Source organism: Myxine glutinosa, chromosome 4, assembly GCF_964187855.1.
Source record: "Myxine glutinosa chromosome 4, kmMyxGlut1.1, whole genome shotgun sequence".
In the NCBI taxonomy this organism is placed as follows: domain Eukaryota; kingdom Metazoa; phylum Chordata; class Myxini; order Myxiniformes; family Myxinidae; genus Myxine; species Myxine glutinosa.
Window position 1 is genome coordinate 211,369,981 of NC_136264.1, and position 20,259 is coordinate 211,390,239.

At 54.1% G+C, this 20,259-nt stretch overlaps 2 protein-coding genes and 1 non-coding gene across 4 annotated transcripts in view; 1 reads left to right on the forward strand and 2 right to left on the reverse strand.

Annotated features, from left to right (window-relative positions):
- PRMT9 (protein arginine methyltransferase 9) overlaps positions 1–11,663 on the reverse strand; it is a 105,333-nt gene extending 93,670 nt beyond the window's left edge. The window contains exons 1-2 of the mRNA XM_068114351.2: positions 11,469–11,663; positions 5,500–5,648 (exon numbers count right to left, since the gene is read on the reverse strand). Coding sequence (XP_067970452.2) covers positions 5,500–5,648; positions 11,469–11,594 — 275 coding nt within the window. The 5' untranslated portion in view covers positions 11,595–11,663. The remainder of the gene's footprint in view (positions 1–5,499; positions 5,649–11,468) is intronic.
- Positions 1–20,259, forward strand: part of TMEM184C (transmembrane protein 184C) — a 208,538-nt gene that overhangs the window by 125,711 nt on the left and 62,568 nt on the right. The gene's annotated exons all lie outside the window — the stretch shown is intronic.
- Positions 12,498–12,569, reverse strand: TRNAM-CAU (transfer RNA methionine (anticodon CAU)). Its single transcript has one exon. It is a non-coding gene; the product is annotated as a tRNA-Met (tRNA).

The following is a 20,259-nucleotide window of genomic DNA, read 5'->3' on the forward strand; positions in this document are numbered from 1 at the left end:
CTCTCCTTGTCACTCTCACTACTCTCACCTCCATTCTTGACAGCGCACTCACCCTTACTCTTGACAGCGCACTCTTTCCTCATGCACCTGTCCGTCACACACCTTTCTCGCGCACACTCTCCCGTTACACCCTCTGTAACACTCACCACAGGTGTGCATTCTTCCTTACTTCTGACAGCGCACTCTTTCCTCATGCACCTGTCCGTCACACACCTTTCTCGCGCACACTCCTGCGCACACTCTCCCGTCACACCCTCTGTAACACTTACCACACCGCGCTTCCATGTGCTCCCTCGCACACACGCTACGACCGACTCACTCTCGCCAGCACCCTCACTCCTTGGCACGCACTTTTTCCTCACACACCCCAGAGTCGGACTTTCTTGCACACCTCCTTTTTCGCACACCAGACCTGTCGCACACTTCACCAACGGCCTTTCACGAACACCCGGATCCAAACCAATCCCCAAGCTTCTTAAATCCCCTGGCGCATCATACGCACGACCATATTGGTCACCACTTACACCGGGTCCTCTTCCTCTTCGCTTCTCCTCCATCACCTGTGAATCCCTCATCCGGTTAATGAGCACATCACGATCCAAACACAGACTTTGGACCAATTCTTTTATCTCCTCTTTTATCTCTTTGTTATCCCCTCTCCGTCGCTTCTTAATTTCGCTCATCCCTTCTTCCACTTCTTCTAATTTGTGCTTCACCTCCTTCATCTCCTCGTGCGCCCCTTTAAGTTCTTCCTCTAACTCCACTTTATTTTTTTCTATGTGCTCCCGCACCTCCCGCTCTTTAACCTCCATCACCTCTACCAACCTCGTTGTCAGTCCCTCACGTACCATCTGACATTCCCTCTTCGTCGCTACCAAGTCATCCTTTAGTTCCTTCTGTGTCGCTTTCAACCCTCCTAATACCGCAGTGTTCCTTTGAACCTGCTCCACTAACTCCGTCTGTCCCACCGTCAGCTGCTCCACCTCCTGCGTCAGGTCCTCTATGCCCCCTTGTAACTTTACAGTCCCCTTTCTCACCTCCTTCTCCATGTGCTCCTCACAGTGCCTCACCTCCTCGCGCACTCCTCCGACCTCCTCACTCACACCTCTTCTAATCTCCTCTCCCATCACTTGCATCTCCTGCCCAGATGCCACCCTCATCTGCTCCATTTCCTCCCTGTGAGCATCCAATTTCGTTTCTACCCCCATTCTGACCCCCTCTATCTGCTGCTCCATTTGTTTAACTTCCCTTTCCGCTTGGTCCCTCATGTCCCTCAATTTGCCTTCCATCCTGTTTTCTAACCCCTCTAACCCATTTTTCACTCCCTCTATCTGATTCTCCTGGGCAGCCATTCTATTTTCTACCCCCTCTAACCCATGTCTCACCTCTTTTATCCCATTGTCTAACCCCTCAAAATTTTTGTCTACCTTCTCACCAGTACCCCTCGCTTCGTCCCTCATTACCCCCAATTGCTCACTCCGAGCCCTCGCTTCGTCCCTCATTACCCCCAGTTGGTTTCCCATTACCCCCATTTGGCTTTTCAAACCTCTAATTTGGTCTCCCAATTGCTCACTATTCTTTTCCATTCGCTCGTTCTTCTGGGCCAGAAGGGCCTTCATTTGTAAAAAAAACAAGTTCAAATCCATCGGGGGCGCTGTCACGGTCGCCGGCGCGGTGACCAGCGAGGCGCCATTTCGCGCGTCTGCTACCCCCGCTGTTTCGCTCTCCTCACGTGTCTCACTTTGGTCCTGGACCGACCCTGCTTCACTCTCCCCTACCGGACCCCAGCCGTCTTGATCCGCCATAGCGCGACTTGCAAAATTCGAGTTTCGTAAAACAAATCCAAATTTTTTTTTTTTTTCGTTATAATTTCGGCGAGCGCAGTAACCGCGGGACCGCGCTCCGGATCGATTTTGTCGAGCGCCGTACGCGCTCCGGCTCGATTTTTCCCTCCCAAAATTTGGGCCTAACTAATTTAGTCCCGGGTCCGAATCTCACTCCTCGACACCAATTGTTACAGACACGACTTTGATGTTAAGATGGGCCGAGCGGAATGGCCGTCGTGTCCGCACAAATTACCCGATTGTACTCGAACGTTGACGAAGCCGCGCCACGCTGGCTCAATAAGGAAAAAGAAGACACACGGCTGGATTATAATGACAGACACCAATGTTTCGATTCTCAAGTATATTCGTACGGAAAGGTTAGATTACAGGGGCTAGAGGTATATCACAGGAAGACAGGCACTTAGACACACTCTTATATTAACCCCGGACAGACGACAGGTAAACGGGACAACGGCTGACTCACACGGGGTTTGATGGCTAGGAAAGGCAGATAGCGATGGCTCAAGGTGCACTCTTGGCTCAAAGCAGGGTACAGTCCGGTCCAAAGATGCGGGGAGGTCACAGCGCTCGGAGGGGACGTTCTTTCTCAGGCGGGTCTTTCTCTCTCAGCGATCGCAGGCAACGTTCTTTCTCAGGCGGGGCGCATCTGACTCAGCGCTCGCAGGTACCTCTTTCTCCAGCTGGGGGCGCATCTCTTCTCACTTCCGGTCAGTCGCCACGTATATCCGGCGGGGAGTGACACGCCCTCGGCTCGCTAGCGCCGCCCCAGATGGAATCGGTCCGCCCTTCTGATTGGGTGCGGGGGGTTACCAGGCTCCGCCCTTGAGGAGGAGCTGACAGCCAGCCCCTCCGTGGTAACCCCGTGGAGCGCGTGGTCAATGGCGCTAATCGAGCCGGTGTGAGGACGCATCCTCCCCCGCGCCGCCGCCATCTCCTCTGTTGTTGTTGTAATTGTTGGGGAAGAAGATGGAAGGAGGTATGGGAAAGGTCCTAAACTCACTACTGATGCCATATAATCACATTCTGGTGCAACGAAGAGTCAGAATTAATGGAAACGAGGCCTTAACTGACATAGACTAAGAATAACTAGCAAGATGTCCGAAAGTTGTCTACGTGTGGTGCGGTGGACCTGGGCACGACATTTAATGGGGGAATAAGGGGAAGGTCGGCTCTACTGATTGTTGTTTACAGACAATGGGACTAGGGAATGGGGGATTGGGGATAGTTGGGGAGTATTGGGGAAAATAGGGGAATATTTACAAGCGGATATGGAGGCCAAATTCCATATTCGCAACAGTATTATTCACAAACATTTACTAGAAGGAAACAAATTTTGTAGTTCTAGCACTGGACAAAAATTCCCCATCACCTCCTATAAAAAAAAAACACCTTTAGAGGCCATTTTTCCCCGCAAAGCGGGGGTTGGCCTTTTTCGGGCACGGTGGTTGTTGTTGTTTTTGTTAGTCCCCTTTTTTGAAGCAATGTTTTACGGACGGATGCCCTTCCTGCCGCCAACCCTGTTTGTCGCCTTTTACGACAAACAGGGTATTAACTGTGAACTGGTGCTCAATTAGCCGACCTCGGAAGGATGACAGGCTGAGTCAACCCCCCTGGCGTTAATTCAGCGATCGACCGGGATTCGAACCCAGGATCCTAGGATCCTAAGCTGGCACCCTAGCCGCTAAGCCAACACCAGACTGCAACACCTCCTATAAAAAAAAACCAAAAAAAAAACCACCTTTAGAGGCCATTTTTCCCCGCAAAGCAGGGGTTGGCCTTTTTCGGGAACCGTGGTTGTTGTTGTTTTTTGGTCCCCTTTTTGAAGCAATGTTTTACGGCCGGATGCCCTTCCTGACGCCAACCCTTTTTGCCGCCTTTAACGACAAACAGGGAATTACCAGTGAACTGGTACTCAATTAGCCGACCTCGGAAGGATGACAGGCTGAGTCAACCCCCCTGGCGTTAATTCAGCGATCGACCGGGATTCGAACCCAGGATCCTAGGATCCTAAGCTGGCACCCTAGCCGCTCGCCCAACACCAGGGTTCAACACCACCTCCTATATGAACTGCAAATCTACATGGGTCATATACCTAATCACTTGCCAAAAGTGCACCAAACAATATGTTGGAAAAACTGAGAATACACTCTGCACACGATTTAATAACACCCAGTCAGAAATCAACAACTTCCACACCAGTCAGGGCAAATCTCTACCTTACACGACACACTTTAATCAACCGGATCACACTATAAATGACATTCAAATCTCTGCCATTGAATCAATCACACAAATCAAATCTATCACACACCACGATTCTGAAACGTGAGTCCTTTTGAAAAATAAACTTTGGACAAAAATCCCTCATGGCATAAATTTTGATGATTAAAGCATGTTTCAACATCAACCCAATCAAATCATTAACCGTAACCCATTCATTCATTCATTCACTCATTCACTCACATTCATTCTACCTTTATATGTCATTTGTATAAATATATAAATAAATATATAAATATATTATATGAATATAAATGGTATATGAATATATGCTTGTGTGTTTATGTATGTATGTATATATATATTTGAATATGCACGTGCACAAACTGTAACGTGAACGATAACTGTAAGCTGCGCTTCACTTCCGCTGAACTTGGGGACGGTGAGTCAGCTTTAACGTGGCTCTTCTTTTTATATGCATCTTCTACACATATCACACATCTTACACACATATCACTGTACATACTTGTCTGATATACATGCCTGTTGTTTCTGAAGACTAAGAAGAAGACCTTTGTTGGTCGAAAGCTTGTCGAGAAATAAAGATCGACCGTCCTGAAGCTACGTCCGCGTCTGATTTAATCTCCCGATTATTTATTTAATGCAAATGAGACGCCCTGCTCGTACTGTGGAGTTTCTACTATTTCTCACAGTTATTTATATATATATATATATATATATATATATATATATATATATATATATATATATATAGCCTGTCAAATATGACGGGTTGTAACAGTTCATTTGACAGTCCAGCCTTGTGAGCATGCCAAAGTCTGAAGCCTCAGCTTCGTGTCAGGTGTGCTTATATCTTTATTTATTTATTCGACATCATACCGATGGAAATGAACACTCGTTTTACTTTGTGCATGTTGCACATCACATGCTGCAAATTTCACCTCCCAAAACCTTGTATTTATTGTTTTGTTTTTTTAAACGCTTCTGTACACCACCCTTGAGGCTCGGTTTTCAAGGCACCGTCTACAATTCCAATAGAAAAGACATAATTACTCTTTTATGGAAAATACTTTTCGAGTTTGCTTTACCCTCAAAATAGACCATAGTGAACACACATTCGTGTCAAAATATTGGCCTTTAAAACCTACCCTTATGAAGGGGACAGACATCTGTACAAACACACAAACTGACATTGTGAAAGACCCGTATGGAAATGTCCACTGTGCAATCAATGAGAACCAAACCCACACACCTTTAACCACTCCAGCACGAACCCATTCACAACTTATAAATAAATTATAGCAAGAGGCTAAAAAATGTCCAAAGTAAAAAAATATATGAAGATAAAAAACAATAAAGCACCAACAAAGGTTCAAGAAGAAGAAGAATGATGATGAGGATTGAATCCTACCTAAAAAGGAGTTCACCCAGGCTGTTGCTTATATGAGGATCACCTGGAAACAGGCGGATGGCCAGGTCATAGCAGTCCAATGCATCTCTCCCACGATCAAGTGCCACCAATTCGTTCCTCCAGGCCTGCAAAATCTGCCGAAAGGCTACCTAGGAGATTTACATTTTAAGGCAATATTTAGGGATCACTCAAAAGAAAAAATAAGGGAATAGTGTAAATGTGCAAACTCAGCATGCTCACCACCAAGATGTTTGCACATTTGCCATCAGCACAGTGATGTGATGTACAGTGTGCGTCACAGTTATTTATTCATCGTGCGGACAAAACTTCGGTGCAGCTATTGACTACGCATGGGCAAACCGTGTCGTCCACGCGTGGGCATACCGTGTCGTCCACGCGTGGGCATACCGTGTCGTCCACGCGTGGGCATACCGTGTCGTCCACGCATGGGCATACCGTGTCGTCCACGCGTGGGCAAACAGTGTCGTCCACGCGTGGGCATACCGTGTCGTCCACGCGTGGGCATACCGTGTCGTCCACGCGTGGGCATACCATGTCGTCCACGCTTGGGCATACCGTGTCGTCCACGCGTGGGCATACCGTGTCGTCCACGCTTGGGCATACCGTGTCGTCCACGCTTGGGCATACCGTGTCGTCCACGTGTGGGCAAACCGTGTCGTCCACGTGTGGGCAAACCGTGTCGTCCACGTGTGGGCATACCGTGTCGTCCACGTGTGGGCAAACCGTGTCGTCCACGTGTGAGCATACCGTGTCGTCCACGTGTGGGCAAACCGTGTCGTCCACGTGTGGGCATACCGTGTCGTCCACGTGTGGGCATACCGTGTCGTCCACGTGTGGGCATACCGTGTCGTCCACGTGTGGGCATACCGTGTCGTCCACGTGTGGGCAAACCGTGTCGTCCACGCTTGGGCATACCGTGTCGTCCACGCTTGGGCATACCGTGTCGTCCACGATTGGGCATACCGTGTCGTCCACGCGTGGGCATACCGTGTCGTCCACGCTTGGGCATACCGTGTCGTCCACGCTTGGGCATACCGTGTCGTCCATGCTTGGGCATACCGTGTCGTCCACGCGTGGGCAAACCGTGTCGTCCACGCGTGGGCATACCGTGTCGTCCACGCGTGGGCATACCGTGTCGTCCACGCGTGGGCATACCGTGTCGTCCACGCGTGGGCAAACCGTGTCGTCCACGCTTGGGCAAACCATGTCGTCCACGCTTGGGCAAACCGTGTCGTCCACGCTTGGGCAAACCGTGTCGTCCACGCTTGGGCATACCGTGTCGTCCACGCGTGGGCAAACCGTGTCGTCCACGCGTGGGCATACCGTGTCGTCCACGTTTGGGCATACCGTGTCGTCCACGTGTGGGCAAACCGTGTCGTCCACGCTTGGGCATACCGTGTCGTCGACGTGTGGGCAAACCGTGTCGTCCACGTGTGGGCAAACCGTGTCGTCCACGTGTGGGCATACCGTGTCGTCCACGCTTGGGCATACCGTGTCGTCCACGTGTGGGCATACCGTGTCGTCCACGCGTGGGCATACCGTGTCGTCCACGCGTGGGCATACCGTGTCGTCCACGCGTGGGCAAACCGTGTCGTCCACGCGTGGGCATACCGTGTCGTCCACGCGTGGGCATACCGTGTCGTCCACGCGTGGGCATACCGTGTCGTCCACGCGTGGGCATACCGTGTCGTCCACGCGTGGGCATACCGTGTCGTCCACGCGTGGGCATACCGTGTCGTCCACGCGTGGGCATACCGTGTCGTCCACGCGTGGGCATACCGTGTCGTCCACGCGTGGGCATACCGTGTCGTCCACGCGTGGGCATACCGTGTCGTCCACGCGTGGGCATACCGTGTCGTCCACGCGTGGGCATACCGTGTCGTCCACGCTTGGGCATACCATGTCGTCCACGCTTGGGCATACCGTGTCGTCCACGCGTGGGCATACCGTGTCGTCCACGCTTGGGCATACCGTGTCGTCCACGCTTGGGCATACCGTGTCGTCCACGCTTGGGCATACCGTGTCGTCCACGTGTGGGCAAACCGTGTCGTCCACGTGTGGGCAAACCGTGTCGTCCACGTGTGGGCATACCGTGTCGTCCACGTGTGGGCAAACCGTGTCGTCCACATGTGGGCATACCGTGTCGTCCACGTGTGGGCAAACCGTGTCGTCCACGTGTGGGCATACCGTGTCGTCCACGTGTGGGCATACCGTGTCGTCCAAGTGTGGGCATACCGTGTCGTCCACGTGTGGGCAAACCGTGTCGTCCACGTGTGGGCAAACCGTGTCGTTCACGTGTGGGCAAACCGTGTCATCCACGTGTGGGCATACCGTGTCGTCCACGTGTGGGCAAACCGTGTCGTCCACGTGTGGGCATACCGTGTCGTCCACGTGTGGGCAAACCGTGTCGTCCACGTGTGGGCAAACCGTGTCGTCCACGTGTGGGCAAACCGTGTCGTCCACGTGTGGGCATACCGTGTCGTCCACGTGTGGGCAAACCGTGTCGTCCACGTGTGGGCATACCGTGTCGTCCACGTGTGGGCAAACCGTGTCGTCCACGTGTGGGCATACCGTGTCGTCCACGTGTGGGCATACCGTGTCGTCCACGTGTGGGCAAACCGTGTCGTCCATGTGTGGGCATACCGTGTCGTCCACGCTTGGGCATACCGTGTCGTCCACGTGTGGGCAAACCGTGTCGTCCACGTGTGGGCATACCGTGTCGTCCACGCTTGGGCATACCGTGTCGTCCACGTGTGGGCAAACCGTGTCGTCCACGTGTGGGCAAACCGTGTCGTCCACGTGTGGGCAAACCGTGTCGTCCACGTGTGGGCAAACCGTGTCGTCCACGTGTGGGCAAACCGTGTCGTCCACGTGTGGGCATACCGTGTCGTCCACGCTTGGGCATACCGTGTCGTCCACGTGTGGGCAAACCGTGTCGTCCACGTGTGGGCATACCGTGTCGTCCACGTGTGGGCATACCGTGTCGTCCACGTGTGGGCATACCGTGTCGTCCACGTGTGGGCAAACCGTGTCGTCCACGTGTGGGCATACCGTGTCGTCCACGTGTGGGCAAACCGTGTCGTCCACGTGTGGGCATACCGTGTCGTCCACGCTTGGGCATACCGTGTCGTCCACGCTTGGGCATACCGTGTCGTCCACGCGTGGGCATACCGTGTCGTCCACGCGTGGGCAAACCGTGTCGTCCACGCGTGGGCATACCATGTCGTCCACGCTTGGGCATACCGTGTCGTCCACGCTTGGGCATACCGTGTCGTCCACGCGTGGGCAAACCGTGTCGTCCACGCGTGGGCAAACCGTGTCGTCCACGCGTGGGCATACCGTGTCGTCCACGCGTGGGCATACCGTGTCGTCCACGCGTGGGCAAACCGTGTCGTCCACGCTTGGGCAAACCGTGTCGTCCATGCTTGGGCAAACCGTGTCGTCCACGCTTGGGCAAACCGTGTCGTCCACGCGTGGGCAAACCGTGTCGTCCACGTGTGGGCATACCGTGTCGTCCACGCTTGGGCATACCATGTCGTCCACGCTTGGGCATACCGTGTCGTCCACGCTTGGGCATACCGTGTCGTCCACATGTGGGCAAACCGTGTCGTCCACGTGTGGGCATACCGTGTCGTCCACGCTTGGGCATACCGTGTCGTCCACGTGTGGGCAAACCGTGTCGTCCACGTGTGGGCAAACCGTGTCGTCCACGTGTGGGCATACCGTGTCGTCCACGCTTGGGCATACCGTGTCGTCCACGTGTGGGCAAACCGTGTCGTCCACGTGTGGGCAAACCGTGTCATCCACGTGTGGGCATACCGTGTCGTCCAGGTGTGGGCAAACCGTGTCGTCCACGTGTGGGCATACCGTGTCGTCCACGTGTGGGCAAACCGTGTCATCCACGTGTGGGCATACCGTGTCGTCCACGTGTGGGCATACCGTGTCGTCCACGTGTGGGCATACCGTGTCGTCCACGTGTGGGCAAACCGTGTCGTCCACGTGTGGGCATACCGTGTCGTCCACGTGTGGGCAAAGCGTGTCGTCCACGTGTGGGCATACCGTGTCGTCCACGCTTGGGCATACCGTGTCGTCCACACTTGGGCATACCGTGTCGTCCACGCGTGGGCATACCGTGTCGTCCACGCGTGGGCATACCGTGTCGTCCACGCGTGGGCAAACCGTGTCGTCCACGCGTGGGCATACCGTGTCGGCCACGCTTGGGCATAACGTGTCGTCCACGCGTGGGCAAACCGTGTCGTCCACGCGTGGGCAAACCGTGTCGTCCACGCGTGGGCATACCGTGTCGTCCACGCGTGGGCATACCATGTCGTCCACGCGTGGGCAAACCGTGTCGTCCACGCTTGGGCAAACCGTGTCGTCCACGCTTGGGCAAACCGTGTCATCCACGCTTGGGCAAACCGTGTCGTCCACGCTTGGGCATGCCGTGTCGTCCACGCGTGGGCAAGCCGTGTCGTCCACGCGTGGGCAAACCATGTCGTCCACGCGTGGGCATACCGTGTCGTCCACGCGTGGGCAAACCGTGTCGTCCACGCTTGGGCAAACCGTGTCGTCCACGCTTGGGCAAACCGTGTCGTCCACGCTTGGGCAAACCGTGTCGTCCACGCTTGGGCAAACCGTGTCGGCCACGCTTGGGCAAACCGTGTCGGCCACGCTTGGGCAAACCGTGTCGTCCACGCGTGGGCATACCGTGTCGTCCACGCTTGGGCAAACTGTGTCGTCCACGCTTGGGCAAACCGTGTCGTCCACGCGTGGGCATACCGTGTCGTCCACGCGTGGGCATACCGTGTCGTCCACGCGTGGGCAAACCGTGTCGTCCACGCTTGGGCAAACCGTGTCGTCCACGCTTGGGAAAACAATAAAAATATAAAAAATACTCTAACCTTGGCTAACCCTTGCGTGTTACTGGGACCTTGGAAACATTCATGTAACCATTGCACTCTCTCCCTTATCCTTATGGCTGCTGGTGCTTGTGTTGCTGGTGGGTGGTGCTTGTGCTGATGCTTGTGTTGGTGGATTGTGCTTGTGTTGGTGGATTGTGCTTGTGCTGGTGGATTGTGCTTGTGCTGGTGGTGCGTGGTGCTTGTGCTGGTGATGCTGGTGGGTGGTGCTTGTGCTGGTTGGTGGTGTTTGTGCTGGTGGGTGGTGCTTGTGCTGGTGGGTGGTGCTTGTGCTGGTGGTGCTGGTGTTTGTGCTGATGGTGCTGGTGGGTCGTGTTTGTGCTGGTGGTGCTGGTGGGTGGTGCTTGTGCTGGTGGTGCTGGTGGGTGGTGTTTGTGCTGGTGGTGCTGGTGGGTGGTGTCTGTGCTCGTGGGTGGTGTTTGTGCTGGTGGTGCTGCTTGTGCTGCTGGGTGGTGTTTGTGCTGGTGGGTGGTGTTTGTGCTGGTGGGTGGTGTTTGTGCTGGTGGTGCTGGTGGGTGGTGCTTGTGCTGGTGGGTGGTGTTTGTGCTGGTGGTGCTTGTGCTGGTGGTGCTGGTGGGTGGTGCTTGTGCTGGTGATGCTGGTGGGTGGTGTTTGTGCTGGTGGTGCTGGTGGGTGGTGCTTGTGCTGGTGATGCTGGTGGGTGGTGTTTGTGCTGGTTGTGCTGGTGGGTGGTGTTTGTGCTGGTTGTGCTGGTGGGTGGTGTTTGTGCTGGTGGTGCTGGTGGGTGGTGCTTGTGCTGGTGGGTGGTGCTTGTGGTGTTTGTGCTGGTGGTGTTTGTGCTGGTGGTGTTTGTGCTGGTGGTGTTTGTGCTGGTGGTGGCCACGGTAAATTCCCTGTGGGGACCTCCCTTTTATTTTGACACAGCTCGAGAATGACAGCTTAGGTGAGAATCCGTTTGAAAGTCATTGGTTTCACAACAATAATCGTGCGGTATTCTTTGCTGTTGATATTAATTAATGCTTGAATGTTGTTGTTGATGATGATGAATGAGTTGCCGATTTACCACACCTGCCATGCACTACGTAACCTTGGACGCAGAGTGAGAACCAGGACAGCTTTGGCAAAGATATCTCCAGCATCGAACCCGGAGTCTTCTGCCTCTGGCTCCATTGCTTCTCCAACGAATTCCTCCATTTCGTTCCTTTCAGAAATAACAGCACATTTTGATCTCTTTTGTAGGCGAGGCCTCCGCTAACCCGGAAGAACATTGGAAAATGTTTGTGTTTTATTTTTTAAATTACTTTACAGTATATTTTAGCAGATAATGTATAGATTATCCGTTAAATAAATGTAACGACTAAACGACGTCATTTTCGCGCTAAAACATGAAAAAACAAATCAGCCATGCAAACAATGCAAGCTATTACACCGCTCATTGCACAAGGTTGACTATCGTTGTCATTGATCAATGAATAAATTATGTATTGAGGTCGGAAAAAACACATATTCGACTAAGTGAAGGGAAACCAGTTAAACCTTAGCGAAATGTAAATTAAATCGATCACGGACGATACGACATTGCGTTATTTTACTATGGGTAATACTTGTATTACTATTGGGGACCGCGGACCATGTGCGGCGTCTTCACCTCACATTTCACACAGATTGCTTCAACATGCGCACGGCGCGGGATCAGGACGTCACATTTTCATGTTTCAATCGAGAAACAAAGAGAATCCCAAATAGATCTGAGGAATGATACAATTAATCAAATTAATATTCACTGCACATTCATTACCGGTACCTTTGAAAACGGCTCTGACAGACAAACAGGACTCGCATTGTACATTCAGATCAATGTGAGCAGATGAAAATGTCACCATAACATGCACATTATTTATTTAACATGAAAAGATGCTAAGAAACAGGGAGGGAACCAGCCTTGACATTAAAAATTGACGTGGTATATCCCAAGAATGGAACCAAAACAATTTCTAAGCGACCCGAAGACATGTTTCTTTAACAGAAACGGCCGTTTTACTTGTAATTGAAAGATTTACGAACTATCTTCAGCAGGGTAAATATGAGAAAAAAAACTAGCAGAGGATGGTTTCGATCCATCGACCTCTGGGTTATGGGCCCAGCACGCTTCCGCTGCGCCACTCTGCTTACACTCTCGGAATGATTAAAGATAAAATATTAAAGGGTAATCTCACAGTACACTAACAAGTTACATGTTTCGGATGGGGTTGCCACTTCAATGTGGAAAAATAAGGGACACCCCACGGCCCCTGCCCCCCACTTTAACATTTTGAAATTGTTGCCACTTTTAAGCCATTTTTCATGCTTTTATGGACATATTATATATCTCTCTACGTAAAGTGTGAGCAGATGAGTAGGACTAGTTCTGTGGATATGAAAGAAACTTCATAGGTTCAGCTCCACTGCTTCGGCTGCGGATCAGAAAGTGCATTTTACCGACGTATAAGACTCATACATTGGCTGTGTAGCCCGTGCTGTCCCACATTGTTGGCAGATCAATGAAAATACATCTTGTCTGAGCATCAGTATAGATAATGAGATTCAGTTAAATCTCACATATGTACATTCCTAAATAGCAGATTTGTGTACGTTTTCCTTTTACTCAATACCACATCAATTAATTGACTGACAAAACAACTCACTATTGTGGCGGGCACAATGATCAATAATTCCGCGCACCAGTGGGTGGCGCGAGCGTCCGGGCGTGGAACTGAGATACATGCCCCGCCTTTCCGCCGATCGGCCACGCCCGGGGGCAAGGCGTGGCCTCGGAACATATATGCGGGCTCGAAGGTCGAGCCCACCCAGTGCTGATGTGCGAGCTTGTAATAAAGTGCTTTCGTTTGTACCACGCGTTGTGGCCTACCTTTTTGGCAAACGAGTTGTGTGTGCACAGGACCACACTGGTAACCCTGACCGGTTCAGCCGTCGCTGACCCCCGAACGCGCCATGGCTACCAACGCCGTCGCCGTCAAACTCCCGGAGTTCTGGGAAGCGCAAGCCGACGTTTGGTTTGTGCAGGCCGAAGCTCAATTCCAACTCCGGGGCATCACGGCGGACGAGACCATGTACTACCTCGTGGTCGCCGCCCTCGGGCCCGGCACTGCCGCCCGCATCGTGTCCATCCTTCGGCGCCCGCCGGGTGACCACAAGTACGCGGCGCTCAAACGTCTCCTCCTCGTCACGTACGGGCTCACGGAGGTCGAACGCGCCGACCGCCTCCTGGACCTTCCCGCCCTCGGCGACACCCGACTGTCCGTTCGGATGGATTTTATGCTGTCCCTTCTTGGAGACCAGCGCCCGGATTTCCTGTTCCGAGCACTTTTCCTCCGCCAGCTACCTGTACAGGTGCGCCTCGTGCTGGCCGGTTAAAAAATAACGGAACCCCACGCCCTGGCCGGAGAGGCAGACAAGATTTTCGCGGCCTGTGACACGCGGTCGGTGTACGGTGCTGCCGTAGTGGATCCCGGTGCGGAGGCTACAGCGCCCCCTGCTTCCCTCGTGGCCGCTGCTACGCCCCGCCCACTATCGCCGCCGCCACCACCACCGCCGCCGGCACGGCCGACGCGGCCGCCACCGCCGCAAACCTGGTGCTACTATCATGCCAGGTTCGGCCGCAAGGCTAGAACGTGCCGCCCGCCGTGTTCTTTTGACGGGTCGGGAAACGACCGGGCCGGCGCTCACTTACGGCCATGAGCGTCGGTCATTCTGGCAGCCTCCTGTTCATCACGGATACCTCGTCTGGTCGTCGTTTTCTGTGCGACACGGGAGCGCAGGTAAGCGTCCTCCCTGCCTCCGCATCCGACAAGCAAGCCGCGGGCCGGGGCCCCGCTTTGCTTGCCGCCAACGGAACACCCATCCGCACATTCGGGAAGCGTTGCCTCTCACTGCCGTTCGGAGGGCAGCACTTCCAATGGTCGTTCGTCACCGCCAGCGTGCCAATGGCCCTGCTCGGTGCGGACTTCCTTTGTGCGCATGGGCTGTTGATGGACGTCAAGCGTCGACGTCTCTTCCAGGCCGAAACCTTCAGCTCGCTCGCTTGTTCGCTGAGCGGCTCGTTGAGCAGCTCGCTGAGCGGCTCACCGAGCGGCTTGCCAAGCGGCTTGCTGAATGGTTCCGTCCCGGTGAGGTTAGTCTGTACACTTCCGGCAGCGGACGAGTTTACCCGCCTCCTCGCCAGTTTCCCGGCACTCACGCGGCCCACCTTTTCAGCGGTGGCCGTCAAACATGGGGTGGAGCACCACATCCCCACCGTCGGCCCACCGGTCTACGCCCGGGCTCGCCGCCTCGACCCCACGAAGCTCGCCATGGCGAAAGCGGCGTTCGCCATTCTGGAGCGGCTGGGCATTGTACGGCGCTCCAACAGCGCATGGGCCTCTCGTCTGCACATTTATTTTTTTTTTTTTTTTTTTTTTTTTTTTTGTATACAAGATCGAGGCTCGTGAAAGAGCGAACATTAATCACACAGAAAGACAAACAGACACATAAAACAAATAACATCGGGAGCGGTAGACAAGATGGGGAGAGAGGGGGAAGGACACAAACACAACATTTGAGAGCAGGGACCGAGAGACATGGAGACATGGAGAGATCTGTGGGAGGGAGAGGGCTTTGGGGGGGAGGCATGTGAAGGGGGGGAGGCATGTGAAGGGGGGGAGGCATGTGAAGGGGGGGGTGGGAGAGGTATAAACATATGGACACTGCCAGGATTTCCAGGAAATAAGTTGGAATTTCAAACAAGGTGGATCTGGGGTGAATTAGTGGGGGTAGAAAAGATCAAGGTTATGGATGGGGGAAGATAAGAGATGGTGGTGAACAGCTGTTTTAAAGACCTGGAGGGAGGAGAGGGATTGAAGGGAGTGTGGGAGTTTGTTCCACAGGCGGGAGAAAAGAGGAATGAAAGAGTGAAGGTGAGCAGAGAGCCGAGATTTCGGCAGTTTAACCATCAGAGGGTTGCTGGCAGATCTTGTGCGACCTGTAGGAATATTTGGGGGACAGAGCACAGAGAGAGCTGGGGGAGCAAGGCCGGAGAGGAGTCGGTAGAAGACAGAAAGACCACCTACCTGCCTGCGGTGAGTGAGTGAAAGGCCCTCAGAGATAGCTTCATCGCGGGAGATTCCAATGATTTTGAAAGCTTTGGATTCAACAGCGTGAAGCCGAGCCAGGTGTGAGGCAGGAGCACCAGCCCATAGGGGAGAACAGTATTCCATTGAGCTGCGGATGAAAGCCTTGTATGTGGTGAGGAGCTCAGGTGTGCCGAGGAAGGACTTCGCACGACGGAGGATGCCCAGTCGGCGACTGGCTTTGGAGGCCAGCTTGGAAATGTGGTTTTCCCAAGAAAGATCATGGCAGATAGTGAGACCCAAAAGCTTGAGTGACAGAACTTCTTGGAGAGGATTGTTGAGAAAGTAGATGGGAGGGTTGTCCGGTCGATCTTTTCGGAGAGACATAGTAAGAGAGTGAGATTTGGCAGGATTGAAAGACATGTTCCACTTGTTTGACCAGTCTGTGATTTTGTCCAGGTCTTCAGAGAGTGAGGAGGCTGCAGACTGCCGATCTGAGTGAAGAGGAATGGAGCGGCAGAGAGTGGAGTCATCAGCAAAGAGATAGAGAGGATTTTCCAGAGAGTCAGAGAGATCATTGATAAAGACCAGAAAAAGCACAGGGCCCAGCACACTTCCTTGGGGAACTCCAGCCTGAACAGGAAGGGGGAGATGAGAGAAATCCATTCAGGGCCACACGTTGACTACGACCAGAGAGGAAGTCCGCAAGCCATGCATGGAGATTTCCATGGATACCATAGGAGGAGAGTTTGGTGAGCAGAGCTGGGTGCCAGACCGTATCAAAGGCCCTTGATATGTCAAGGGAGACAGCTCTGATTTCCTGTTTGGCATTGAGGACCTCCATCCATTGTTGAGACAGCAGAAGCGGCATGTCCAGAGTAGAGTGACCTGGTCTGAAACCAAATTGATGATCAGAGATCAAGCCATTGGAGAAGAGGAAAGATTTCATATCCGAAGCAATGATGGATTCCATGACTTTGCTGATAATTGGGAGCAGGCTGATTGGTCTGTAGTTGCAAGGATCTGTTTTTGCACCTTTTTTGTGTAAAGCGGTAATGTTAGCTGATTTCCAGGATGCTGGCAGATGACCTTGAGCAAAAGATAGGGTGAAAAGAACAGAGAGAGGGTGAGATAGAGTGGCAGAGCAGGATTTTAGGACCCGTGGGCTGATGCCGTCTGGTCCAGTTGCAGAATCAGAGTCGAGGTTTGACAAAAACTCCTCCACCTTGTCAGGAGAGAAGGACACAGAGTCCAGGAGCAGTTGGGTTCGACTGGGAAAGGTGGGAACAGAGAGAGATGGGTTTGGGACTAAGGATTTCGAGGCGAACACAGAGTTGAGGCATTCGGCTTTGTCACGTGCGATGTCAACTGTGTGGCCATTTGAGGTAAGGGAGGGGATGGAGGGGGAACAAACACCAGAAACGGATTTGACCAGACGCCACCAGGATTTGGAGGAAGGAGACAGGTTTGAGAGTTCATTCTTGAGTGAGGAGAGATAGTGCTTCCTGGCACTCCTGAGGGTAGACACACACTTGTTCCGAGCTTGGTGGAAGGAACTGAGATTTCCTTCAGTTGGATTAGCCTTCCAAGAGGCAAAGGCAAGTTGTTTCAGGGCAACTGCCTCACCACAAGATTCAGTGTACCATGGATGGGAGGAAGGGTAAGACAATTGAAGGCGAGATGGGATAAATCTGTGCATGAGAGAGATCAGTTTGCTTTGGAAGAATTCCCAGGAAGAATTGATGTCAGAGGCAGTGGAGATGGGAGACCAATCCAGACGATTGATGGCTGCTTGAAGACCGTCCCAGTCGGCCTGAGTGAAATGCCAGACTCGTCGACGCTGAGGAGGCTCTCTGAGAATGGCCAGAGAGATGTCCACTTTGACAAGCACATGATCAGAAGAACCGATTGGAGCAGAAGAAGAGCAGCAGACATTAGCAGGGAAGTTTGTCATAACCAAGTCTAGAAGAGAAGATACTCCATTGGCTGAGATCCGGGTCGGGAAATTGACAGATTGTGTCAATCCCAGTGAGTCACAGAAGTCCTTTGCTGAGGTGCCATGACTAGTGAGAGAGGAACCCACACCCAACCAGGTGGCATGATGACAGTTGAAGTCACCACATATGAGGAAGAGAGAGTTGGGATGAGTGGATAGAAGTTGGTCCATGTTGTCAGACATTGAAATGTAGATGGAGTCATCACTGTTTGGGGGACGGTACAGAACACATATGAACAAAAGGTGGGAGCGGAGAGGAAGCCGTAACCAGAGGTACTCCTGCGGGTGAGGAGGAAAGAGAGCAGTGCAAGGAGAGTGAGGAAGAGAGTTTTTGACAAAGATAGCCACCCCACCACCAGGCCGAGGCTCAGGTCTATCATACCGGAGGAGGGAGTAACCAGGAAGAGATATTAAGGAATCAGAGACATCTTGAAGGAGGAAAGTCTCTGTTAAGCAGATCAAGTCTGGATTGTCAGAAGCAACCTGTATGGAGAGATCAGTCAGGTTTGAGCGAAGGCCCCGGATGTTTGAGGTCCATACCGTTAATGAAGAGAGAGGGGGAGCATCGGGTACAGGACAGGGGAGGGGAGGAGTAGGGTAAGATGAAGGATGAGAGGGGGAGGTAGGGAGAGCAGTTGATAGTGTTTCAGATGTTGCAGAAGAGTTCCAAGAAAGGGAAGGATGAGGAGGATGAAAGGTTTGCTGGTGAAGGGATGCGGCACAGTGAGGGGTTGTTTGAGGGGGGGCAGAGGAAAGTAGAAGGTTTGGGGGGGGGTGGAGGTATGAGATAGAAGGGAGACGAAGTGGGGAGGAGGCAGCTTGGAGGAGGAGGGGGGAGGAGAGAGAATTGGAGAGGAATGGTATGGGGGGAGAATTGAATGGGAGGGATTGGGGGGGAGTTTTGAAGGGGAGGAGTGAGGGGGGAGTTTAGGAGGGGAGGTGCAAGGGGGGAGTTTTGGAGGGAAGGGGAAAGGGGGGATGAAGGATGAGACGACGACGAGACGACGACGACGATGAGACCCCGACGTCCATTGTGCCCAAGCCCGGCGGCGGATGGCGGCCGTGCGGTGACTACCGCCGGCTCAACGATGCCACCACCCCCGACTGCTACCCGGTCCCGCATATTCAAGACTTTTCCGCCGGTTGGCAAACATTACCGTTTTCTCCAAGGTGGACCTCATCCGGGGCTACCACCAGGTCCCCGTGCAACCGGACGATGTACCAAAGACGGCCGTCATCACCCCTTTTGGCCTCTTTGAGTTCCTGTGGATGCCTTTTGGGTTGAAAAATGCGGCCCAGGCATTCCAGCGGCTCATGGACAGCGTCTTGTGCGACTTACCTTTCATCTACGTCGACCTGGATGACATCCTAGTCGCGAGCGCGTCCCGGGATGAGCACCTGCTCCACCAACGCACGCTCTTCGAACGCCTGGGTCAGAGCGGCCTGATAATCAACCCTGCGAAGTGCCGTTTCGGTGTCACCGCCATCGACTTATTGGGGCACCGCATCACCAGGCACGGGGCCATCCCTTTGCCGGCTAAGGTGTAGGCGGTCAGGAGTTTCCCGCGCCCCCGCACGATCAAGGGGCTCCAGGAATTCCTGGGCATGGTGAATTTTTATCACCGCTTCGTGCCCCACGTCGCCCAGCTCCTCCGCCCCTTGCACGAGGCCCTCCGGGGCAAGCCGGGCAAAGGTGACATCGCCTGGGCGGAGCCGATGGCCGCGGCGTTTGCGGGCACAAAGCTGGCCTTGGCCAACGCCACCATGCTGGCGCACCCGGCACCCGATGCACCAATCGCCCTCACCACCGACGCGTCGGACTACGTGGTGGGCGCGGTGCACGAGCAGTGGGTGAGTGGTGCTTGCCAGCCGCTGGCGTTTTTTAGCTGGCAGCTTCGACCGCACGAACGCCGCTACAGCACCTTCGACCGCGAGCTGCTCGGGCTCCACCTGGCGGTCCGACACTTCCGCCATCTGCTCGAGGGCCGCCCGTTCACGGCTTTCGTCGATCACATGCCCCATGTGTTCACGATGGCCAAGGTCGCCGAGCCATAGTCGGCCCGGCAGCAACGTCACCTCTCTGCCGTGTCCGAGTACACGACGGACATCCGTCACGTCGCGGGTAAAGACAACCCGGTGGCGGATTGCCTTTGCCGGTCCGTCGCACACGCGGTCCACCTCGGGATCGACTATGCCCGGATGGTGGAGGACCAGACCGCCGACCCCGACGTCCAGGCCTTGCGGACCGCCGTCACGGGCCTCTGCGTCACCGAGGTGCCGTTCGACGTCGCGGGCACGCCCTCTTGTGCGACGTCTCCCTCGGCCGGCCTCGCCCCATCGTGCCCGCTGGCTGGCAGCACCCGGTTTTCGACGTCATCCACGGCCTGTCCCACCCGGGCACGAAGGCCTCCCAGAAGCTTGTCGTGGCGAAGTTCGTCTGGCATGGCCTCAGGAAGAACGTCCGCGACTGGGCCAGGACGTGCCTCGCGTGCCAGCGTGCAAAGGTCCACCGCCACACCCAGGCCCCTTTGGCCCCGATTACGGTGCCCGAGCGTCGGTTCGACCACATCCACGTCGACTTGGTGGGACCTCTGCCCCCCTCGAGGGTGTTCACCCACCTCCTCACCATGGTGGACCGCACCACCCGGTGGCCGGAGGCCGTGCCATTGGCGGCGACGGCTGCGGCTGACGTCGCGCAAGCCTTCATCGCCACGTGGGTTGCCCGGTTCGGTGCCCCCTCGGACATCTCGTCCGACCG